Source organism: Myotis nattereri (genome assembly GCF_964212035.1).
Source record: "Myotis nattereri genome assembly, chromosome: 10".
Lineage (NCBI taxonomy): Eukaryota > Metazoa > Chordata > Mammalia > Chiroptera > Vespertilionidae > Myotis > Myotis nattereri.
The window spans coordinates 72,178,962-72,203,922 of record NC_138085.1 but is presented as its reverse complement, the minus strand read 5'-3'; the positions used below and the strand labels follow the sequence as shown (position 1 = coordinate 72,203,922).

The 24,961-nt window shown below is 46.1% G+C and overlaps 3 protein-coding genes across 6 annotated transcripts in view; 1 reads left to right on the top strand and 2 right to left on the bottom strand.

Annotated features, from left to right (window-relative positions):
• Positions 1 to 7,290, bottom strand: part of IFT172 (intraflagellar transport 172) — a 31,852-nt gene extending 24,562 nt beyond the window's left edge. The window contains exons 1-9 of the mRNA XM_081100921.1: positions 7,183 to 7,290; positions 3,877 to 4,020; positions 3,549 to 3,661; positions 3,065 to 3,104; positions 2,685 to 2,750; positions 2,316 to 2,395; positions 2,009 to 2,096; positions 1,008 to 1,222; positions 9 to 132 (exon numbers count right to left, since the gene is read on the bottom strand). Coding sequence (XP_080957047.1) covers positions 9 to 132; positions 1,008 to 1,222; positions 2,009 to 2,096; positions 2,316 to 2,395; positions 2,685 to 2,750; positions 3,065 to 3,104; positions 3,549 to 3,661; positions 3,877 to 4,020; positions 7,183 to 7,221 — 909 coding nt within the window. The 5' untranslated portion in view covers positions 7,222 to 7,290. The remainder of the gene's footprint in view (positions 1 to 8; positions 133 to 1,007; positions 1,223 to 2,008; positions 2,097 to 2,315; positions 2,396 to 2,684; positions 2,751 to 3,064; positions 3,105 to 3,548; positions 3,662 to 3,876; positions 4,021 to 7,182) is intronic.
• A 1,825-nt stretch (positions 7,291 to 9,115) lies between these two features.
• On the bottom strand, positions 9,116 to 12,242 carry FNDC4 (fibronectin type III domain containing 4). Of its 4 annotated transcripts, none has more exons than XM_081101457.1 (7): positions 11,839 to 12,242; positions 11,524 to 11,668; positions 11,321 to 11,436; positions 10,878 to 11,124; positions 10,324 to 10,413; positions 9,865 to 9,989; positions 9,116 to 9,698 (listed from the first exon to the last, which is right to left on the bottom strand). In XM_081101457.1, the coding sequence occupies exons 2-7, from the start codon at positions 11,642 to 11,644 to the stop codon at positions 9,663 to 9,665; spliced, it is 735 nt and encodes a 244-aa protein (XP_080957583.1). In that variant the 5' UTR covers positions 11,645 to 11,668; positions 11,839 to 12,242; the 3' UTR covers positions 9,116 to 9,662. The 4 variants fall into 4 exon arrangements, with proteins under 4 accessions (XP_080957583.1, XP_080957584.1, XP_080957585.1 ...); XM_081101458.1 differs by having other exon boundaries at positions 10,878 to 11,082; XM_081101459.1 differs by having other exon boundaries at positions 10,878 to 11,076.
• On the top strand, positions 11,714 to 23,679 carry GCKR (glucokinase regulator; the record flags this gene model as incomplete). The annotated part of the gene is given in 5 exon segments (XM_081100796.1): positions 11,714 to 11,725; positions 14,176 to 14,212; positions 14,215 to 14,300; positions 14,304 to 14,312; positions 23,557 to 23,679. Coding segments are annotated over 5 exon segments (267 nt in total).
• Between the last annotated feature and the right edge of the window lie 1,282 nt (positions 23,680 to 24,961).

Sequence of the window (24,961 nt, the reverse complement as noted above, 5' to 3'; positions counted from 1 at the left end):
GAGCATACTGCACAGAGCCGCGAGCCATCCCGCTTCCAGGCCAAGGCAGTGACGGTGTATAAGTTGGCAATCTCCTTGGGCTTCGCCTCTTCCCAGATGCTTCTTCGAGGGCTCCAGTTGAGCACCCGAAGTCTGTAATAAAGTATGTGGCTTTTAGAAGAGATGGAGGATGAGGCAAGAAGTGAAACGGGGCTGGTATCTGAAGGAAATGGGTCTTGCTAAATCAGAGAAGAAAGAAAAGGAAAGAGAACAGACAAGCTAGTAGGAGAGGACAAAAAGGTTCAAAGGAAGTAAGTTGGGAAAATCAGATCAAAGTAAAATGGAGTAAGAGTGATGGGAGCTGAGAAAACAAAAGGAGATTGGAGCTGGTGAGAAAACAAGCTGTTAGCAGAAGAGAAATATGGGGGTGGGTGGAGAGAAATGATAATAGTTAGGGAAGAAAAAAAGAAAGGGGAAGAGTCACATACAAGATTAAAGGGGCTAGAAAGACAAGACTGACAAAGCTGGGTTAAAAGCACTCTAAGAAAGTGATGGGACCCAGACCCTAGCTGTTTATCTACTGTTCCATCATTCATTCATTCATTCATTCACCAAAAATTTGAGCATATATTATGTACTAGATGCTAACCTAGTCACTGGAGATAAAAAAAGAAAAAATGAATAAGGGCTCTTCAATTTAGCCAGACAGATACAAACTCCAAAGTATAATACAATGTGATAAACACTAAGCCAGTGGTCTGAAAAGAGGTGACGGGAACACAAGTGGAAATACATTCCACTGTGGAATCCCAGAGGGAAGCATAGAGACTCAACAGAGCATGTGCATTTTGGACTTGCCAGTGTGCCCATGGATGGAGCAGAAGAGGAAATGCATACATTAAAACCCGAGAATCTCTTTCAACATACACTGATTGTGATCCAGTCTGCCATTCCGGTTGAGGAAGACTGGACTAAGGCAGAGTACACAGGGAAAGCAGGCAGAAGATGCAACTGGAAGGGGGCCCCACCTGTCATAACTCCCCAGCACAACAGACTGGCCCCCAGGACTTGTTGCAGCTGTGGTGAACTCTCGCTCCTGAGGGTCCCGGCTATAGTCAAACGTTTGCAGCACTTGGCCTTCCTTTCCGTAGGCCACAATCCTCCGATCACAGCCTGCAGCCACGATGCTGTTGGTAGCCCAGGCCAAGGCATAGGGTGGGCACGGATGGTTAATCAACTTCCCCTAAGACAGAAGTAGAGAGTTCCAACACTCTGACTCTGGGAACTCCACCAGAAATGTCTCATTCACAGCACTGGACACACTCACTCTGATCATCTTACCCTGCAGAAATCTTTCTCCCAACACATCCTAATCCTGAGACTTCACATATTGCCTGTCTGTCTTATATGCACACACACATATATATGACACGGATGTACACACCTGCTGACCTTGTGTTCAAGAGGAACCCTCAAAATACTTATGTGCTGGAGATGTTTACTATGTACCTAATAAGGTCCCCGAAGGGAGATGTCCTACATATTAACCAACCACAGGGAGCTATGGCTCCTTTATTATTATTTATTTTTAGGATGGAAACATTTAATTAAGTATTACATAAGTAATTTTTCATGTAAATGACTCAAACCAAAGAGAATTAGAGTAAAACATAAACAGTCTTTTTACCTTTTCCCTCTTGAAAGTAAACAAGTCTTTCTTCTATAAGTTTCTATATATTACATATTTTTTATATAATGAGAATAATTTTCACTTTTCATTACTCTCAGAGTCTTTATTTCCCTTTGTCTCCAAGTCCCTTCCGCCTGACTTACCTTTTCCCATAAATATTAAGCTCTGGCCCCCTAAGCACAAATCCTCCTGTGGCCGCATCCCACTGTCTCTCCCCGTGAGGTCTCCCTCCTCTAGCCTCCTTCCTGGGTGCCTCAACCAAAATCCCTGAATGTCCAGCCGCCTCCAGGAGGGCTCTTGGGACTTCCTTACCCTCCCCAGAGCATGCTTTATTCATACCTGGGACTCTCCAGACCCTTCATCTGCCAAGAAGTACCTAACAATGGTGCCATCGGCATGACCAGATAGAATTCCTTTCCCAGAGCAACTGAAAAAGGGGAAAAGAAAAAAAAGGAGAGAAATCCAGGAAAAGATTAGAATACTCTGTCTTCCCAAGAAATTCCCCTTTCTTTGTCAAACACTGCCCTGCCTGTGGTTCCCGCGCCCAGCCCTCCCCATCTTTCATACGATGGTCTCCCAGTCCAGACTTCCCCACAGCCTTTTCCTGCCATTGCCAAACTCCTGGGATACCGCTCTCCGTACTCACTTTGTTGTCAGTGACACCACGTAAGAATCTGTCCCGTAGATGGTAGATGACTTATTAGTTTTAGTGTTTGCTAAACGAACCTGAAAATGGGAGAATGGACACAAGTCTGGTTAGGGTACTTTCAATTTCGCCCAGGTCCTAAGGGAAGAAAAAGAAAAAGAAAAAATGAAAAAGAAAAAGAAAAAGAAAAAGAAAAAGAAAAAGAAAAAGAAAAAGAAAAAGAAAAAGAAAAAGAAAAAGAAAAAAACGGGTCCCTATGCATCCTCCCCCAGAACACAACTCCACCCTAAAGGAGATTAGCCATATTTCTTTCTTCATAACAATTATCCCCACCCCCAACCTTTCCTGTGGTTCTCTTCCCTCCTTTACCTTCCCTTCGGCCAACCCAAAGGCAATGTTGTTCTCCATGGGCCACTGCAGACAAGTGACAGCACTCTGTGAGAAAGAAAGGATGAAAAGGATAGTCATGTCTATGTGGGTTGGCACATTTATAATAGCATGAATCCGAACCGCCTGGGCACCCTGGCTCATGCCACCACCACAATCGCCTACAGGGAAGGAGAGGAGGGGACACAACTGGGCTCTGAGGAGGAAAGCAGATGAGGATGAACAGCCAGGTAGCACCATCTTTGCAGTAGGCGAAGTCAGATACCGACGTTAAGAAAAGCAACTCCTGGTTGCATTTATAAGCAGGTATACTGATACATGTCTGTTCATCCTAATCTCCCAGGGGCTCGTCTGAACTTTACCGTCTGGATGAACTTGTTACAGATGACTTTCTTGTCACCCCTGCCAAATAAAAGGGAGAAAAAGCACATTAAAAACCATTTCCGTAAAACAAAACAAAACAAAACAAAACAAAACAAAAACACCATTTCCGTAGATAAATTGGCACAAAGAATGCTGGGGGAAGGGAAGAGTGAGCAGATATGTTCCTACCGCTCCACAGGTGCCTTGAAAAGAGGCATAAGGGGGAGCGTGAGTAGCTTTGGAACAATCACCCGGGGCTCCCCAGGATCTTACAGGGCCTCCTTGTTGACTTAGACCGATTCCTCCAGGGGTGGGATCACAGAACACAGGGGGCCGGCAAAGTCAGGAAAGCAAAAACAGATTCCTCCTTCTGTGCCACAGCTTGGCCCCTCATCCTCTCTATTCTCCCTCCCCAGTGAGGCAGTTCCTCCTGCCTTCCCCCTCTGCTCTGGGTCATCCCCTTCTCCCAATTGCTGTCCTTACCAATCTTCTCCAATTTTGTACACATAGATGATGTTGTCAGTCTGTCCTACGGCAATTTTAGTGGAATCAGGAGAAAACGCCATGCCCTTCACCATATAGCTCTTTCTGCCATACTAAGAATTAAAAAGAAAAAGAAAAAAGTAATGAGAATATGTGAAAGGGAAAAGAGAGGAAAGGGTGCATGTGTGACTGTGAAGAGCTTGAGGGATTTATACTGAGAAATGGAGGGGTAGGCCAGTTTCTTTGCCTAAGGCCAGGAAGTGGGTTAGAAAGTTTTCAGGTTCCTAAGGCCCATCAACAGGTTAAGATACACATGAGTACTCTTCACCTTCATGTCAGCTGGTTTGGTGGAGAATTTATCTCTCCGCTCCCCATGTTCATCATACAGCAACACCACTCGGTCCACTGTGCAGACAGCAAATTTGGCATTGTTCTGGGACCAAGCCATGCAGGTCACCTTTGCAGCTCCATCCTGCAGAGGCAAAGAGGGCAAAAATAAATCCAAGTGCTGGGCTAGAATGCCAAAAGCATTTCTAATTCCATTACTTCTACTGTGGCTCTTGTCAATTTTCCTTAAAGCAAAGAGATGCACATGACCCATCTGGTCTCCAAGGCCATAAAACCCTAGATTGTGAGAACAAGGTGCTTCTAGAAATCCATAATGCAAATGTACTAAGAGGTGACATGCTTAGTCAACTGTACCTATGTCCCTGCAATGGTCTTGTTCCCTTTGAAATAAATTCAATTGATCTAAGTTTTGGTCTTTAGCCATTTATTCAATTAATATTTTCTGAATACCTCACTGAGAAAGGCACCTGGCCAGGGTCTGAGAGGGAGACAAAGACCAAAACATGGTCTCTGCCCCAGAATCTACAAAGATGGTGCAAAAAAAGGGAAAAGTCCCATAAGTGAGGTATGTACAAAGCACTGTAATAGTTTGTAGAAGCCTGAGATAATTTGTTTATACGATCAACATTAAGCTTTGAAGAATGAATGCAGCTGAGTGAGGAAATTATCTTAGGTAGAAGAAATGGCATGAGCAAAGGCAAGTATGGTCAAGTAATGGTAATTTAATTGAACCAACACTGTCTGGTAAATAGCAAAATAGAGGAGAAACAGACTGAGGCCAGTTCAAGAAGGATCTTCAAAACCAGGATTTTTGGATTAGTTGGTAGGAAAGGGGGAGACAGTAAAACTTCTGGAACAGGGAGTAAAATAATCAGAGTTGAGACTTAGGATGAGCAATGCCACCTTGTTTTTTGTTTTCCCTTAACTATCCACTTCACCAAAGCCCAAGTTAGAAGTGATCATCTCCCAGTGGATTATTCTTGCCAGGTCTGTCCCTTCTGCCACCAGCCCTGGTCCTCTATGATGCTGCACTAAGAATTTTCCTACTTGAAATAAAAAATTTAGTTTCTGCTTCAATTGATTAATTATTTGAGCTGTAGAGCACTGCCTTAAAACAGTTACTTTTCGCCGAAACCAGTTTGGCTCGGTGGATAGAGCGTTGGCCTGCGGACTGAAAGGTCCCAGGTTCGATTCCGGGTCAAGGGCATGTACCTTGGTTGCAGGCATATCCCCAGTAGGAGATGTGCAGGAGGCAGCTGATCAATGTTTCTCTGTCATTGATGTTTCTAGCTCTCTATCTCTCTCCCTTCCTCTCTGTAAAAAAATCAATAAAATATATTAAAAAAAACACACAAAAAACAGTTACTTTTCATTTCCAATCCAGTTACCTCCAGTCAGAGGTTTAAAAAAAGGCTTTTTTCCCCATCAAAATCCTCAAACCAGTCAGAAAATAGCCACACCACCACTAGTGTCACCCTCCAACTCTTTTTTAAAAACTTTATTTTTAAAAAAAAAATATTGCTATTGATTTCAAAGAGGAAAGGAGAAACATCAGTGATGAGAGAGAATCATTGATTGGCTGGCTCCTGCACGCCCCCACTGGGGATCGAGTCTGCAACCACAAACTGGGCATGTGCCCTGACCGGGAATCAAACCGTGACCTTCTGGTCACGCTCAACCACTAAGCCATGCAGGGCCGGCACCCCTCCAACTCTTGATTAAATTATGTTAGAAGGCCTGAGGGCTCCACAACAGTTGTTGTCTATCATCTTCCTTCATCATTTTTTCCAATCCTGGGCATTCAGCCCTTTCCTGCATCATGACATCATCTTACTTTGTAAGACTGAAGGAAGATTTCACTTCCAATTATTCCATTAAGGTAAAGAAAAAATTTAAATTACAGATTCAGGGGGTAGTTTACTGAGCAAAGGGCACATCTGTCTCTCTCTTTAATTTTACTTTATTGATTTGATTTTAGAGAAACATCAATGTGAGAGAGAAACATTGATCGGCTGCCTCCTGCATGTGCCCCCAGTTAGAGACTGAACCCACAACCTGGGTATGTGTCCTGATGGGGAATTGAACCCGCCATCTCTTGGTGTGTAGGATGATACTCCATCCAACTGAGCCACACTGGCCCAGGCTGGGCACATCTTTCTTTTGTTCTAATTTCCTTCTATCCTCCTAATGCCAATCCTCTGTTAAGCCTTCCTGATTTCCATAATTAATTCTCTTTTCTCTGCAATATATACTTCACAGGGCTGTTCTGAGGATTAAATGCACTAGGAAATAGAACAATAATAGCTAACCTTTAACAAGCACCTACCATAGACTGGGCATTTTGATAAATGCTTGATATTCATTATCTTGTTTTACCTCGTAACACTGAGGCAGATGCCGCTATTATGCATCTTTTTCAGGGGAAACTGAGACACGGGAAGGTTAAGTAATTTGCTCAAGTGTCATGGACAATTGGTAAGTGACAGAACCATGATTTAAATCCATGTATGTCTGACTTCATAAGGCACAATCCTAACTTCTTTACTTATGCTATTAAATATTTAGTTACAAGAGATATTATTCTTATTAGTTTTGTATTTTGAATTTTGAATGTCCTTCTCTCTTGTCTATCCATTTTTTACATTGCTTTTCGGTTTACCATGTTCTTTTGTGTATATTACCTCCTTTAACTCTTCCCAGATCCCCTAAGGTTGCTTTTAGAGGGAATGCGGAGAGAGACAGTGTGATAAGAGCTAAAGTCTGAGGTAGCAGGACATGTATTTAAAGTAGCGGTGGCGCTAGGACTTGAATTCTGGTCTTCTAACCCCTACACCCAGCCTTTCTTCGCCATGTTTCAGGGCTCCTCCCCCAGTACCCAGCCTCTTGTGAATAAGAGATCTACCTGCACCATCAGAACGAACGGTGCGGACTCCTGCACTCCCTCTTGGGGGCATGCACTTAAAGCGCTTATTTAATTCCGTGTAGGTTTATGTTCGTTGTTTACAGGCGCAGGAGCCTTTTGAAGGCAGGAGCAATGGCAGCGAGTTCTGGATCCCTCCGAGCCCCAGCACGGGGCCTGGTACAAAACGGATGCTAAATGACACGCAATGCAAGCTGCAGGGGTTGGCGCTGCATCTCGCCGACTGGACAGCATCGACGCAGCCGAGTCGCGTCCAGCCGTCGGTCCTCGGCACACAGTAGGCACTCGACATGATTACGCTTTAGTCCCCCGCTTCTCTGGGAATGTTAAGACGGGCTGGGGAGGGACGGGCACGCAACTCCTCACCTGAGGGCTCAGCAGGGTTCTCAGGTGCTTCAACTGCATGACGAACACCTGTGTCTCAGATGCCACCAGACAGCGACAACTCCGGCGGTTACCAGGACAACCCGTCACGCAGCCGCAGCCGCAGCTACGCCGCTGACGCAAATGCGCCCGGAGCGCACCACGCGTCGCAAAGTCACCACGTAGGTTCGCGGCGAAGCCAACAGGACGCGCGCAGGCGCAGTGAGCTTTAGGGCGGGACCGGGGCAGGACTTGATGATCCTCTTGGTTACCAATCCCGTCGCTGCCTGCATTCCAGATCTAGCCGGGCTCCCAAGCCTGCTGCAAACCGACGTCTACGTCATCGCAGCCTTTCTCGCCCTCTGATGTACGTAAACCTGGCTGAATGCTTTCTTTTAATCCTCGCAGCCCCTGAAGGAAAGCAGGGCAGTTGCTCTTCTAGAGCTTTTACAGTTGATGGAATTGAATCCCAATGAATTATATGACTTGCACGGGACCACAAGGCTAATAATGATAGCTAACAGTGAATACTCAGTGTGTGTCTGCCGGGCTTTCTGTGCAAAGTGTTGCACATGCATTATCTCCTTTAACCTCAAAGCCACCTTTTGAGGGGATAGCATTATTAGTCCTATTTTACATAACGGTCAGTTAAGGATGGAACTGGGATTCAACCTAGAGCTGGCACATTTGAACACCCTTTCTCTTCCTTGTCAACGCCTACTTCCCTGTCTCCATGCCACTATACCCTGTGACACTCCCACCCCAAGAAATGATGTGTCCAGTCTGAGAGATTGTTTTGGAACCGGTGGCCAGGGAGAGGTAAGGTAACCTGCTTCCAAATTGGATAATGGTGGATTAAAGACTTCTGACTAGATCAGGATGCTTTCCTGTTTCAGGGTGGAGAGCAAGCCAGAAATGGGCTCATCTGATAGATTAAGGTTGTCTTGTGAAATCTGGGGTTGGAGATTGGTTACGTAGAAAAGATATTGACTTCTTGAACCTTATTTGCACCAGGGTCTCTTTCAGAATTGTTGGTTTAATTTCTTGTAACATCCCAGAGAGATCAAGATTCAGAAAAGGAGAGTTATTCCTAATCCTTCTCTGGAAAGATCTAGAGTTGAGAAGACCTGTAACCTGTCTTCTCAAAGTGTAGCATATGCTTTCCAGACAGATTCTGGGTTCGGAAGCCTTTCCCCCACAGTGGTTGCAAATGTCAACTGGTATTTCACTGGCACCAACCAATTGGAACTTAGGAAAGAGTAGAGGACAGTCCCTGTTTTTACAGGAAACAAATAGGCGCCAGAGCCCAAATTATAGTTCTTTTAACAGGGGAGTTTGAACCCTTCAACTTTATTTCCAGAATCCTCCTCCTCTGGATATGGTGGCAGAGAGTGAACGTAATGTCATTTATGCTTTACAGTTATTATTGAACGTGACTGAGTGAACAGAGAGAGAGACAAAAGGGGAAGTAAGGACAGGGAAGAATAGGCACAGGAACACACAGGAGGAGCACGTAGCACCGAGGGATCCATTAGTGTAGCTGCTCTTTCATTTGTCCCAAGACACTGTTCAGTCCTTTTCTGAAAACTAGCTCAGGTTTGATGGAGGAGTCACAGGAATAATTGGTGAGGAGCTGAGCTGCTGATGACAAGGCTCCCAACCCTCTCATGTGATGTAACTTTAGTTTCCACTGGTACAGGAAGAATTTATATCCTCTTCTTTCCTTCTCCCCTTTCTGGCCCAACAAAGCAAAAGGAACTAGGGCTCTGGTTTCCTATACCCGTTTCTGGCCCCTCTCCACCCATCCCAGGCTGGAGAATCAAAGCAAACACTTTAAAATGAGAGTTTGCTCCCGTCGAGTGGGTGGTAGTGTGAGGGGCCCTTGTAGTCAGAGAAGATGGGGAAACGTCTTCAGCATACTATACAGTCAGCTCCATTTTGTCCAAGAACCTTTATTGGAAAAATGTCCAAGGAGTGAGATCACCAGCAGCTGGGGGTGCTACCAAGTGAGAGGGGGCGCACCTGAGGCTCCATGGAAGACATTGGAGTAGTGCAGTGCAGTGCCTGTCATTATTTATTTGCTGGGAGAGGGGGAGTACCCACAGAAACCCCTCTCTGAGACCCAGAGGCAAGATGTGGGGGCAGCAGGGAATGCTGAGAGTCCTGATACAGGGGAAATGGGGGCTCCATTTGGGACCTAATGGGATAGGGTTGAACAAGTGATTCTCCCCTGGACCTGGGGGATGGAAAGACATACCCCATCTGATATCCTCTCCCCAAGTCCAGGGGCACAGACCTACCTTCTGGCCCTATTCACAGTGGAAAGAGGATGGGTACCAGGCCTGAGATTGTGGGAGTGTCATTATCTTCTGGGATACTGTGGGATCCTTCCATCTTGGGCTGATCACCATCGTACGCTCTCCCTGACCCCATCCCCATCCCCAGGTTGTTAGTGCATCTCTCTTCTGGTTCTGTTTCTTCATTCATACGTCTATGGTGTTGATGGATGGTGACTTTTTCTGTGAATGAAAATTACTTGAGTCTCTAAATTTCTGGAAGGAAATACCACCTCCATCCCAAATTTCCATTGGGACTTTTCCTGCCCCTCGTTGCTTTTCTCCCTTTTCCCTGACTGCTCCTAGAGGCAAAATCTCACCCTTCCCTCCCTCACAGGCCCCACCTCACCTGTCTTGTCCCCACTGGCCTTCCCTGAGGACTCTGCTCTGGCCCCTTCCCTTTCTCCTTGGGGTTGTTGTTGGAGTCGTTGTCCTTGATGATATCGTACTGACGGCAGAACAGCCCGATGACAGCTGAAACACAACAACACAGTCTGAGCCTTGATCCCAACCTCCCTACTCACATCCTCAGAGGGCAGTGAGGTGCCCACAGTTGATAGAGAATCTGAGAAGAAAATCCTTGAATTCCTGGTGCCCACGCACAAGCACCACCCTCTTAGTCTTCCTCTCTGGGCTCCCCATAACCTCCTCTCCCTCTCTTCAAATTTCTGCTAATCCCTCTCAACTAAGCATCTTCCCACTCCATTTCTCTCACCCCCTTTTCTCTCAGCAACCTTCACCACCTCCCCCCACCTTCACTGAGCCCCGTTCCCTCAATCATTGGTCCCCTGTCCAGCTGCTTACTCACCAGCCCACATGAGCAACACCACCACAATGATGACCACTTCCCCTGTCTGCAGTGGTCGCTCTCCATCCAGACCCTCCACTGTGATGTCACCTGAGGAGGAAGGACACAGCCTCTGGGTGTGGAGAGTAGCTAGAGAGGTATGTCTATGCAGACAGTGAAGGACGGAGATAACGGGGAGTAGAGTCAGGGTAGGCCCATCACAGCATTACCCCCCTCTCTGGGAAGCTGTTGATGAACCAAGTGGTCACAGGCCAGAAAAGCAGGAAGGCTACGGGCCAGGCACTTGCTCACACAAGCTGCAGCTGCAGGGAACTGAGGTTGGGTAAAAGGAAGCTTAAGAGCCCTTCCTCCAAGGGATTCATTACCAGCCTGTGTACACCCAGTCGCCTGCCAGCCTGCTTCCCTTCCTTTCCTGGCAGTACAACAAATTAAATCATCCTTCTCTTCATCTAAGCTAGACTGTTGCTTGCTTTGGAGAAATAAACAAGAGGCTTAAGTCTAGATAAAAAGCCAGAGCATGCAAAGCGTTAGGGAGTGGGGAATAACATCCTCACCTGGGCTCGAGCTGTTTGAAGGCAGCCGGTCAGAGCCCTTGAGAGTTCGAAAGTGCACCCGGGGCCCCGGGGGGCTCTCCCCGCGAAGGCCGATGCTTCTGACCTGCACGGTGTAGTCGCTGTCTTCAGCCAGGCCCCAGAGGGCACAGGCCCGAGTGGTGGTGTTCACCTCGCGGATCACCCGCTGTCCTGGGCCATTCTGTCGCTTCCGAAAGACAATGAGAGAGAGAAGGGCGGCCTCACCCCACTCCCAGGCCACAGGCTCAAACCAGCACTCTTGAATACCCAAGCCAAGGGAATACGGTGGAAAGGGCAGCTGGAGGCAGGGCACAATAGCTCCCAGAGTCTCCCCCCGCTGGCAGGGAGCTGGGGATGGTGGTGTGTGGGGGGGATATTCAGAGACCCAAGGACACAAGTTCGGGGAGCAGAAGGGTGACTCATACTTGCTGGGAAATGGAGTAGCCAATGACGATGTTGCCTTCTGGGACGTCCCAGGACACAGTGGCCGAGTTGGCTCTGAGGTGAGTGACTGTCACATTCACAGGAGATGGAGGCCGGTCTGTGAGTGCCGGCATGTTAGCAGGTTAACAGGTTTCCACCCACAGGCTAGCTCTGGCCAGTTCCCACCTCGATCTCCTTTACTCACCTGCTCGCACAAAGCCCAGGTCACAGCTGACCAGCAGGAGGACCGTGGGACTTAGATAAGGGGAGAGGGGCATCAGCGAAGCCATGGTCCCCACCGAGTCCGCTAGGAGGCACCGAGGCATCCGCTAGACATCCAGGCGGGGCTCCTGGAGATGGCAGGAGTTGGGGGTGGCGGTCAAGGACCGTCCAGAATGCCCGTGTGGGTAACAACTCTCCCGGACGCCCCGCGGCCCAGAGCGCCCCCTTTCCCAACCCTTCCTCGCCTCCGCATCACCCAGGCGCCCCCAGTGCGCGGCTCTGCCCTGCCCACACCCACCTCCGCCGGTCCTCGCGGTCGGTCAGGCCTCGGGGGGGTGCCTAGTGGGCGACCCATCGCCCGAGTTGGTGGTGTGGCCCCTACCCCATCCCGGCCCGGGCCCGTCGAGGCGGGTAGCACGGGGCCGAGCTGCGGGCAGAGAGCGGAGGCGTAGCGAGCGCTGGTTGCAGGGCCCCCAGAGCTGGGACCGGCGGCGTAGTCTGTCCGTGAGCAAGGGCGGTGCACCGCCTGCCCGCCGGCCTGGGTGCGGGTGCGGGTGCGGGTGCGGGAGGCTGTGCGGCCGTCTCCGCCGGCGCCTGCAGCGGGATGTGACCGTTCCGGCGCGCGAGCCGCCGCCTTCTGCAGCGCTGGCCCCGCTCGCTCCGCCGCAGCCTGGCCAGACGTTCCGGCCCCCGCCCCGCTCCGCTGGGGTTCCTGCTGCCGTCATTGCCCCCGCCCCTCCCGCACCTCCCTTCTTTTCTCGGAGCTCCTCCCACGACCCTGCCCTTGGCGGCCCCCCGGGTCCCATTCCTTCAGATCCCACGGCTCAGTCCTAGGAGCCCGCGGGGGCGACGGGAGAGGCGCTGCGTGGGGGTCTCTGGCACCCTCCCTCCTCCGATGGAATTAGCCGAGAGTGCGGGAGGGGACAGAGTGATGGAGACAATTGTTTCAAGAATCTCCTACTTGTAGACTGCGTCAGCTTTGAAGTCCTTTCTCCATTCACGACGTGGTATTTATTCCTTCAGTCTCTCTTTCATTTCTTAAGCAAATATTTATTGAGGGTCTCCTATGTACCTGGAATGGTAAGAGCCTGAGATACAGCGATTATTAAGAGTCCTGGGTTTTTAGGGGGAAATTTAAAGAGCAACGACTTACCTGTCTTGTCTTACCTTTTCAACTTAACTGTGTGGCCTTGGGGAAATGGATTGATCCAGGTCTCAGGTTTCCCACCTGTAAATCAGAGTCCACAACATCACAGGGCTGTAGTGAGGATCAAATGAGACAACGTTGGGGAACGATCTTTACAAATCTTACAGCACTGTGTGCAGGAGAGATTATTAATTTGCACCAATTTGTCAGTTACTTCACTCATTCGATAACCATCTGATGAATCCTCACGTATTTTCATGCTCTGGCAGAGCATAAGATTTGGAGTCAGAACCTGGATGTGTGTGGTCTTCAACTGACAACTTCTGAGCTTCAATGTCATCATCTGAAAAGGGAGGATGTTAGTATTGTCCTCTTAGTGTTACTGTACCAGATGCGATCCTGTATGGGAAAAGCGCATTGCTCAATGTAAATAAATGTTGGCTGATGTATTTAGGACAGTGCTTTGGTTTCTAATTCTTTTTGCAGCATTTCTATTTATGTGGTGCTTTCCCCTGTAATATCCGGTTCAGTGTGCACACCCCTGGGGCTCTGAAGCTTCTGCTTTCTTCCTTCTGAGAGGAGAGGGAATTGGGGCAAGTAGGGCACAGATGACTGGACTACTGTGTGCATTGAACATGTGATCAAGCCATGGCCCCAGCCCTCTGACCTCTGCTGACCCTTTGGCCTCCTGCCAGCCCTCTGACCTCTGCTGACCCTTTGGCCTCCTGATTCATTCCTGGTCCTAGAGCACTTTTGCCCAGGGACTCTCACTGACTGGGACTGGGTGTGATTCTGTACTTCCAGGCTCCAGGCCATCCAGAAAGAGGTCATTATACCAAAAGGCAAGAGTAATGAACTTTGGGTCTTCCTCTTCAGGGGCAAAGCAGGGACTGGGGAGGCTAGGTGCTTGTAAACAGGGATTCCAGAAGCTCCCCTGGGGTTACCAAATGATTTTGAGACCAGGAAAGGGTACAGGTAGAGGGCTTGGAAGGGGGCGGGGGCAGATAAAAGAGCCAGGGTACTTGGGTTAGTCATCACTGTGGCTCAGATAAGGCCCTGACCGCTGGAAGCAGAGGCCGTGGGACAGAAAGGCTTGTGTGGATGCAGAGGCAGGCAGGACAGTGTGTCCACAACATGGGACCACATCAGGCACAAAATGGTTTCAACTTGTGATTGTGGCCCGAGAGCCCTACAAATGGGAGGTGAGACCCTTCTTCATGTTGGCCTTCTGCACTGATTCCTAAATCATTTCTCATCTGGACTTCCTTCCACTTTGGGTTTCTGTTTTTCTCCTCCTCCTTCCCATCTTCCTTCCTGATCTTCTTTCGCTAATAGGCCCAGAGTACCAAGTGCAGGCTAAGTCCATGGTGTGTGTGTGTGTGTATGTGTGTACAAACACCGTGCCTGCTCCCCCTCCTACATCCAATTCATTAGTCATGAATGAAGCTTTGGCTTCCTGTCTATATCCTTGTCCCCGCTTCCCTCTAGTTGTCTGGGTATGATGTAATCCTGCCAATCACAGAGAAGTCAACCCACTGACCTGGGACTTGGACAAAGCAGATGTTGAGCAAATTGTTGGATTGCTGGGGCAATGTGATGCTGAGACCGTCCAGTAGGAGGGGCAAGCCATGTCCACATTCTAGGTGACCGAGACCCATGGCCTGGACACTATAAGATGCCAATTGCATCCGACCTCACCCTCTGACCTGTCAGACCACGGTCCCTAATTTTGGAAACTCCAGGAGCCCCTTCACCTCACCTCACCTGCAGTCTACTGTCCTCTTCTTGTCTTATGATTCCTGCTTGTTCCCTACATTGAATCAATTCTGACCATCATGGTGCAAATGGCTGGAAAAGTTCAGGAAGTGCTGAAGGTACTAACACTCTATCTGCTCTCTGCCTAAGCTTCTGTTTCCCTCTACTTTGCTTTGTCTTAGTCCCATTTCTCTCTTTTACAGATCTCAGTTCTCCTTTCTCCCAGGCTTCCCTCTTGAATCCTTGTTGTCATCTTATTCAATAGTAATTTTTTAAAAATGTTTTTATTGATTTTTTTTTTCAGAGAGAGAGGAAGGGAGAGGAATAGAGAGAGAGAAACATCTATGAGAGAGAAACATCATTGATCAGCTGCCTCCTGCACGCCCCCTACTGGGGATCAAGCCTGGTGCCCTGACCGGGAATTGAACCAGTGATCTCTTGGTTCATGGGTTGATGCTCAGCCACTGAGCCACACTGACCCAACTTCAATAACAATTTTAATAATAATAATCACCACCCAGCTGGCATTGCACAGTGATTAAGCAGTGACCTATGAACCAGGAGGTCACAGTTTCATTCTGGGTTAGGGCACATGCTCAGGTTGTGGGTTCGATCCCTAGTAGGAGGTGTGCAGGAGGCAGCCGATCAATGATTCTCTCTCATCATTGATGTTTCTATCTCTCTCTCCTTTTCCCTCTCCCTTCCTCTCTGAAATAAAAAATATATTTTTAAAAATAATTATCACCTGCATAATAATTTATCACTGACAATTTACTTTTATACCCATTGCCTTCACAAAAACTTGTGGAGCTAGTATTATTGTCTGTTTTTTTGTGTGTGTTCTTGTTTTTTCCAGATGGCAAAACAAAAACTGAAGATAACCACAGTAGTTTGCCCAAATAAACGCAGTTTTTAAAAAACCACCCATTTCAGGGTACCATGCCTACCCCAAGAATCAGCTTCAGTAATTCTGGAGTAGTGCCTCAAAATCTGTCTTTTTAAAGTGCTTCCCAGATGACTCTGAAGATCAGCCAAGTTTGGAAGCCACTGATTTAAGGAACAACTGGAAGATCTCCATGCCCACATTGTTTGGAATCCTTCATTTCACTTAGTCACGGTGCCTGAAATTAGCATCCGCTGCAGCAGATATATTTTTGGTGAAGGAAAGGCCTCCATTTAAAGGATCATGGTAAAGAGTACCTCAGACTCAATTATACTTTCGTATGAATTGAACTACAAGCTTGGGAACTGGGACTTGAGAAAAGTACCTCGGAAGGAACCCAGCGCATCCCTGTCCCCAAGACCACCCCTAAATACACAACGCTGCTCTTGAAGTGATCGACAGGCTTTCTCTGGAATGCCTCCAGGGACAGGAAACCCTCAGCTTTCTCAGGTGGCCCTCTCCAATGGTTTATTTAGCAGAGTTAAGCCTGGCTGTACATCAGAATCTCCAACTGATGCTTTCAAACAATAGACATTTCAGGGCTTTACCCCAAACCCACCCCAGAACTCCCACACAAAGGGCTAGAATCAGTTTGTTTTTTTGTGTTTTTTTTTTTTTTTAACACTCCAAAGGCAGCTCACCCTCAGCTTTCTGTTTGTTTGTTTTTTGTTTTTTAACCCTCACCCAAGCATAGAGTTCAATATGCTGACCTTCTCTGAGATCAAAGTAGCCATTTAGAGAGAGAAAAAGAGGGGTGGGATTTGGGGGCACAGGACTCTCAGGAATGGGGAACACGGAGGGAGCCTCTGATTGCAGGTTCTGTTCCATCTTGTCTAAATTCCTGCCATTGTATGCCAACTAAAATGTTGTAAATCAAATCCTATTTTCTCATTTCCCTTTTCCCTTTAAAATGTGTTATTTCCATCCATTTAAGAGATAGGTTTCTTAAATCAGTAATTATAAAATACCTAAATGACTAGAGTAGTTTCTGGGGTTTTTTTCTTTATTGATTAAGGTATTACATATGTGTCCGTATCCCCCCCTTGCCTCTCCCCTCTCCCCCCTTCCCCTCCACCCCCGCTCATGCCTTCACTCCCCTGCTGTCTGTGTCCATTGGTTATACTTATATGCGTGCATACAAGACCTTTGGTTGATCTCTCCCCTTTATCCCACCCTCCCCTACCTTCCCTCTGAGGTTTGATGGTCTGATTGATGCTTCTCTGTCCTTGGATCTGTTTATGTTGTTCATTATATTCCACAAATGAGTGAGATCATGTGATATTTATCTTTCTCTGACTGACTTATTTCGCTTAGAATAATGCTTTCCAGTTCCATCCATGCTGTTGCAAATAGTAGGAGTTCCTTCCTTTTTATAGCAGAGTAGTATTCCATTGTGTAGATGTACCACAGTCTTTTAATCCACTCATCTGCTCATGGGCACTTAGGCTGTTTCCAGATCTTAGCTATGGTAAATTGTGCTGCTATGAACATAGGGGTGCATATATCATTTCTGATTGGTGTTTCTAGTTTCTTGGGATATATTCCTAGAAGTGAGATCACTGGGTCAAATGAGAGTTCCATTTTTAGGTTTTTGTTTTTTTTTTTTAATTAAATCTTTATTGTTCAGATTATTACATTTGTTCCTCTTTTTTCCCCCCATAACTCCCCTCCTCCCAGTTCCCGCCCCACCATCCGCCCTCACTCCCCACCCACTGTCCTCATCCATAGGTGCACGATTTTTGTCCAGTCTCTTCCCGCATCTCCCACACCCCTTCCCCCCCAAGAATAGTCAGTCCATTCCCTTTCTATGTCCCTGATTCTATTATAATCACCAGTTCATTCTGTTCATCGGATTATTTATTCACTTGATTCTTAGATTCACTTGTTGATAGATGCATATTTGTTGTTCATAATTTGTATCTTTACCTTTTTCTTCCTCTTCCTCTTCTTAAAGGATACCTTTCAGCATTTCATATAATCCTGGTTTGGTGGTGATGAACTCCTTTAGCTTTTCCTTATCTGTGAAGCTCTTTATCTGACCTTCAATTCTGAATGATAGCTTTGCTGGATAAAGTAATCTTGGTTGTAGGTTCTTGGTATTCATCACTTTGAATATTTCTTGCCACTCCCTTCTGGCCTGCAAAGTTTCTGTTGAGAAATCAGCTGACAGTCGTATGGGTATTCCCTTGTAGGTAACTGAGTTTCTTTCTCTTGCTGTTTTTAAGATTCTCTCTTTATCTTTTGCTCTTGGCATTTTAATTATGATGTGTCTTGGTGTGGTCCTCTTTGGATTCCTTTTGTTTGGGGTTCTCCGCGCTTCTTGGACCTGTAAGTCCATTTCTTTCACCAGGTGAGGGAAGTTTTCTGTCATTATTTCTTCAAATAGGTTTTCAATATCTTGCTCTCTCTCATCTTCTGGCACCCCTATAATTCTGATGTTGGTACGCCTGAAGCTGTCCCAGAGGCTCCTTACACTATCCTTGCATTTTTGGATTCTTTTTTCATTTTGCTTTTCCGGTTGGGTGTTTTTTGCTTCCTCGCATTTCAAATCATTGACTTGATTCTTGCGATCATCTAGTCTGCTGTTGGGAGTCTGTATAATATTCTTTATTTCAGTCAGTGTATGCTTAATTTCTAGTTGGTTCCCCAATATAACATTGAGGGTCTCATTAGTTTTCTTGTAGATCTCATTAAGTTTATCGGCGGCTTCTAAACAGTTCTTGAGAGACCTTAAAAGTGTGGTTCTGAACTCTAGATCTTCCATTGACAATTTTGTCCTGTTTCTTTGTCTCCGCATTTTGTTATGCTTCCTTGGTGCACCCCCTAGTGGTCTTTGTTTGTGGTTTTATAGTTAAATCTTGATTGTTGTAGCTAATTCCAGGGAGGGTTTGACCTCCAGGCCAAGTGGCTATGAGAATCAGCTGTGTCAGCAGTGAGAGAACTTCTGTCCTCTAGGGAGGTGCTAATCTGGCGTTTGCCTGAGGCTATCCGGCAAATGCCTCTGTGCAGGGCTTGGGCGGGGTGGGTCGCACAGGATCAACAGGGTGGGCCTGAGAGAGCAGTTATGGCGGCTCTCAGTCCTGTCCCCAGGGGCTCTGCCTCTCTGAGTCCCAGCACCCGCTGCAAAGCTCGGAGAGAAAGCTGCACTCGCTCTGACCGAAGCCAGACAGACCCGCTTCTCCCGTTTGAGTCTGGGTCCCTAAAGACTCGCCCGGATCTGGAGCTCAGAGTCTGCGACTCCCTCCCGATTGAAAACGCCAACCGCGCCCTCCGCCGCCAGCCCACTCCGCGCACTCCGCACCTCAGAATTTGACTTCAGCACTGCGCCTCCTCTGAGTGTCCGTATGCGTTTCTCTTTCCTCCTAGTTGTAGGACTTCCATTCAGCCATCGTTCCAGTGGTTTTGGGTGATGTCCGTTCTGTCTTTTAGTTTCACTTTTGAAGTAGTTGTTCAAAGCAGCAAACTCCGGCATTAACCTATGCCGCCATCTTGGTTCTCCCCACCCCCAAAACCTCCATTTTTAGTTTTTTGAGGAAACTCCATACTGTTCTCCACAGTGGCTGCACCAGTCTGCATTCCCACCAGCAGTGCACAAGGGTTCCTTTTTCTCCACATCCTCTCCAGCACTTGTCATTTGTTGATTTGTTGATGATAGCCATTCTGACAGGGGTGAGATGGTACCTCATTGTCATTTTGATTTGCATCTCTCAGATGATTAGTGACATTGAGCATGTTTTCATATGTCTTTCGGCCTTCTGTATGTCCTCTTTCGAAAAATATCTATTTAGGTCCATTGCCCATTTTTTGATTGGATTATTTATCTTCCTTTTGTTAAGTTGTATGAGTTCCCTGTAAATGTTGGAGATAAACACTTATTGGAGATAACATTGGCAACTATGTTCTCCCATGCAGTGGGCTTTCCTTTTTATTGATGGTTTCTTTTGCTGTGCAGAAGCTTTTTATTTTGATGTAGTCCCATTTGTTTATTTTCTCTTTAGTTTCCATTGCCCTAGGAGCTGTATCGGTGAAGATATTGCTTCAGCATGTGTCTGAGATTTTGCTGCCTGTGGATTCTTCTAAGATTTTTATGGTTTCCTGTCTTACATTTAAGTCCTTTATCCATTTTGAGTTTATTTTTATGTATGGTGTAAGTTGGTGGCCTAGTTTCATTTTTTTGCATTTTTGTTTTGTTTGTTTTTTGTTTTTTAATCCTCACCCAAGGATACATTTATTGATTTAGAGTGAGAAAGGGGGAGAGGGGAAGTAAATGAAGAAAGAGAGAGAGAGAGAGAGAGAGAGAGAGAGAGAGAGAAACATCAATTGGTTGCCTCTCTTATGCACCCCAACTGGGAACCAAACCCACAGCCTAGGTATGTGCCCTGACCAGGAATTGAACCCATGACCTTTGGGTATATGGGACGATGCTTCAGAGCCACACCAGCCAGGGCTAGTTTCTGTTTAAAGGAGTTTGTGCTGCTCAGCCAACGTGGTTCAGTGGTTGAGCATCGACCTATGAACCTGGAGGTCACGGTTTGATTCCCAGTCTGGGCACATGCCCGGGTTAGGAGCTTGATCTCCAGTGTGGAGCCTGTGGGAGGCAGCCAATCAATGATTCACTCTCATCGTTGATGTTTTCTGTCTGTCTGTCTCTCCCTGTCCCTTCCTCTCTGAAATAATATACATACATACATACATACATACATATATGTATTTAAAAAAATAAGTTTGTGCATCTGTGTGTAGAAAGTATTAACTAAAGTATTAATGGTGGATTGCTTTAGGTCTCATTTATATATTTCAATTTCATATTATAGACTTAAAAAAAAAAGGAATGCAGTTTCATTCTTCTGCCTTGTTAATCCTTTCCAAAAATTGAGGTGGGCCTCCTACTAGTAAGCCTCCAGTGCCCCTGTTACTTTTTTCTCTAGATTTGGATGTGTATCCCTAGCATCCTCTGCCCTTCCTTTACAAAGGCCTTAGCCCAATCCCTGCTCCTCTGTACCAGTGATGGGCACATCTGTGACATTCTCCTTCATCTTCCTTTTGTGAGATAGGAAGGCAGGAATTCCATATTACGCACAAGTTCCACATCTTTCATCTCCCAGATGCTCATCTCTCCTCCTGTCTGCAACTGTTTACTTTTAATCTCCTTTTCTCAGACACTGGGAATCGAACCTGAGATCCTTTGGTGGCGGGCTGGTGCTCCAACCACTGAGCATACCAGCCAGGGCGTTTATTAGTCTTTGTTTCTATATTTTTGTAGATGTTTTCTATGTAGAGACATTTTACTTACATTTTTATATAGTCCAATCTATCAATTTTTATGTGTTTTTTGTGTTTTGCTTGATTCAAGTTTTTATCTTTCTAAGTAAATGTATTGAAATTGTTTGAAATAAGGAGGCTTCCATGAGGGCTTGTAAATCTTTAGTTGTCGAAATATTTTTGATGTAAACTCCCCCACACTTTCATTTTGAAAAATTTCAACTTACAGAAAAATTGCAAGAATCAGACAATAAACACTCACATGCTTTCCCTAGCTTCACCAAACAGCATTTTCACACATCTGCTTCATCTCTCTTCCCCAATGAGTCATTTGAGAGATAATTGGAGATATGATGACACTTGACACAAATTGCTTGTGTCCCCTATGAACAAGGGCATTCGCCTACATAACTATAATATAATTATCACACAAGGAAAATTACAATTAAGACAGTACAATTATCTGATATACAGACCATATTCAAATTTCCACAATTATCTCTGTAATGTTTTTATTTTCCAGATCCAAGATCCAATCAAGGATAACACATTGCATTTAGTTATAGGTCCCTTTAGTTTCTTTTAATCTAGATGAGTTCATCAGCTGTTTGTCTTTCATGATGTTGATATTTTATAATTCTAGACCAACTGTTACCTAGAATGCGCCTCATTTTGGGCTTGCCTGATTCTTCCTTCATTATATTCAGGTTAAATTTTGTGGCAGCAGTACTGCACAGAGGAGGCTGTGTCTTTATCAGTGTATCCCACCAGGAAGTGCCTGATAGCAGCCTGTCCCCCCCTTTTTTTTATTGATTTTTTACAGAGAGGAAGGGAGAGAGATAGAGTTAGAAGCATCGATGAGAGAGAAACATCGATCAGCTGCCTCCTGCACACTTCCCACTGGGGATGTGCCCACAACCAAGGTACCTGCCCTTGACCGGAATCGAACCTGGGACCCTTCAGTCCACAGGCTGACGCTCTATCCACTGAACCAAACCGGTTACTAGCCTGTCCCTTTATTGGTCATGTATGTTTGGTCATTTGGTCAAAATGATGTTGATTAGATTTCCTCATATTCTAGTCCTCAGCAGTCTTTCATACAATGGTTTTAGCATCCACTGATGATTCTTGTTTGAATCAATCATGACCATGGTCATTTTAAAATGGTGAGTTTTCTATTTTTATGCTTCCATCTACATTTATTAGTTGGCATTCTTCTGTAAAGAAAGCCTTTCTCTTCTCTCCCTACCCCATCTACATTTGTTGAGTATCAGTATCCAGGGGTGGCAAACTTTTTGACTCGAGGGCCACAATGGGTTCTTAAACTGGACCGGAGGGCCGGAACAAAAGCATGGATGGAGTGTTTGTGTGAACTAATATAAATTCAAAGTAAACATCATTACATAAAAGGGTACAGTCATTTTTTTTTTTTTTAGTTTTATTCATTTCAAACGGGCCGGATCTGGCCCGCGGGCCATAGTTTGCCCACGGCTGGATAGACTCATGAATTTTTGTTGCTGTTGTTGTTAAATGTGTTTTAATCCATTCCTGTCATTACCCATTTTAATGCTCAGAAAGACTACTCATTCAAGCTGGCCCCTGGATCCTTGTGACATATCATATCCACATTAGTATTTAACACTCTTTGCTGTGTTTCTTTTTGGGGGAAAATCCCCTTTTCTCTTATGCAAAGGGTAGCATACTATATTCTTTTCTGCCTTGTGTTTTGCTTAACTGAAAATCACTCCACTTCAGTTTATAAATCTCTTCTTCATTATTATTTACATGCATGTATGTGTATAAGTACAATAGTTTACCCAGTCATCTCCTATGTAGGAGCACAAAAATGATGTTCCAGGTTCACCATGTACTTTTCCTAGTTCCAGTCCTGGAAAAAGCTATTTTCCAAGGAGTTCTAGTAGGTGTTACTAGAGATTGCTATTTAGAAACCTAGGTGCTAGGTATGCGCACTGCTACTGGTATGTCCTTGCCTCTAAGCCCTTTCAGTAGAAAGAACAAGGATATTCATTATATATGTATAATCCCCTCAGTTCCTTTAATGGACTCCTATTACCCTCAAAGTGTGGTAATAGATGTTATACAAAAGTTATACAAAGGTATGAAAAGGGTACTACAGGGGTACAGAAAAGAGGTCTTCAGTTCTGCCTAAGAGGGGAGTCAGGAAAAAGAGGGAGGAGTTCTTTGAATTAGGTCTTGAAGGATGAATAGGAGTTTTGGGGGTCAGGCTGAAGGCTTCTCTCTGCTCTTGCCTCATCTCATTACAATTTCTGGTCTTGATAACTCCTTTCTATTCTTGCATCCAACCTGGAGGCTTCTGACTTCCATACTGAATGCTCTAGCTCAGTGGTTCTCAACCTTGGCTGCACATTAGAATCACCTGGGAATCTTTTTAAAATCTTGATTTCTGGGCCTCACCTCCAGAAATTCTGTTTGTTTGTTTGTGTTTTTTGTTGTTGTTGTTGTTGTTTTAAATATTTTATTGATTTTTTATAGAGAGGAGGGGAGAGAGATAGAGAGTTAGAAACATCGATGAGAGAGAAACATCGATCAGCTGTCTCCTGCACATCCCCCACTGGGGATGTGCCTGCAACCCAGGCACATGCCCTTGACCAGAATCGAACCCGGGACCCTTCAGTCCGCAGGCCGACGCTCTATCCACTGAGCCAAACCGGCTTCGGCTGTTTGTTTGTTAATAATGTTGTGGCCTCACCCCATAACAAAGAAACAGAATTTCCGGAGGATGGAGCCCCGAAATCAGGATTTTAAAAAGATTCCCAGATGATTCTAATGTGCAGCCAAGGTTGAGAACCACTGCTAGCTCCTCCAGGGTTCGTCCTCATTGATGACCTCACATTTCAGGCTTCAGTTCTCCCTGTCTTTCCCCACAGGTGATACCTGTAGTCCTGATGAGCTTCCTAATCTGGTGCTCCCTCCCAGAGGCCCAGGTACAATGGGCTGCAGCTCCCTCTATCTGTGAGACTGTCAGGAGCGCCCTCACTGGGCCAGGCTGAAAGTTCAGCACCAACCCCCTGGAGACCCTAGAGCAGTGGTTCTCAACCTGTGGGTCGCGACCCCTTTGGGGGTCGAACGACCCTTTCACAGGGGTCGCCTAAGGCCATTGGAAAACACATATATAATTACATATTGTTTTTGTGATTAATCACTATGCTTTAATTATGTTCAATTTCTAACAATGAAATTGGGGGTCACCACAACATGAGGAACTGTATTCAAGGGTCGCGGCATTAGGAAGGTTGAGAACCACTGCTCTAGAGCCTGCCCTGCGGGGAACTGGTGTTTCTTTGTGGTGAAGCCCAGCCCAGCCCTGCCAGTAGGGGGTTGTTGGGCCAGAAGTAGATGTGGTGGGGGGAGAGGCCCAGTCTCCAGGGGCACCAGCAGCCCAGGGTGGGGAGAAGGAGTCTCTCTACTTTAGGGGAGTTCATGCCCTTGACCCTGTGGCCTCTGCTTTCACTGGCATATTTTGATTTCAGAAGTAAAAAACTAAATGTCGCCCTAGGTGGTTTGGCTCAATGGATAGAGCGTCAGTCTGTGGACTGAAGGGTCCCAGGTTCGATTCCGGCCAAGAGCACATGCCTGGGTTGCGGGCTCGATTCCCAGTAGGGGGCGTGCAGGAGGCAGCCAATCAATGATTCTCATCATTGATGTTTCTATCTCTCTCTCCCTTTCTCTTCCTCTCTAAAATCAATAAAACATATATAAAAAAACAAACAAACAAACCCGAAATGTCTTGTTTTGCAAAGTTAACTTTCCAATTTAGTAGATCAGAGTCAGTATATCAGACGTGGGACAAGATGGGTGGCATGGGTTGTTCCCAACATCAGGTTTGTTTACTTCTCCCCTGACCCCCAATCCCATTTCATTGGCCTCTGACCCAAACCTATTTCAGCATCTCTATATTCCCTGTCTCCAACATGTAGGTACACACACACACACACACACACACACACACACACTCCACTCCAAAATAACATAAGGAGAGGAGGGAACAGATAATTCTAAGGGATGAAGTTGTGTTCCCAACACAGGACACCCAGAAAAAGACAATCCCCCTTAGGCATTCCAGGATCTTTATCACTAGAATGGATGTTACGTCCACACATTAGACCATGAATTGAGAGTTGCAGCCCCTGCCCAGTATTTGTAAGGTGAACATGAGGAACTCTAGCGGGGCTGCAACCCTTTACTGGTGGGACCCAACAAATATTACAAACGCCAGTCTGTACATTTTAGATCTCAGTTGCCACCAGTTTTGATAAATCAAAGTCACCCTGT

Bases quoted from the DNA above. Each gene is read 5' to 3' on its own strand.
- FNDC4 (XM_081101457.1), bottom strand. From the start codon at position 11,644: ATGCCTCGGTGCCTCCTAGCGGACTCGGTGGGGACCATGGCTTCGCTG. The intron at 9,990-10,323 runs GTGAGTAAGCAG...GTTGTGTTTCAG, and splicing joins GGTGTTGCTCATGTGGGCTG to CTGTCATCGGGCTGTTCTGC. The intron at 9,699-9,864 runs GTGAGGTGGGGC...TTTCATTCACAG, and splicing joins GGCCAGTGGGGACAAGACAG to AAAAAGTCACCATCCATCAA.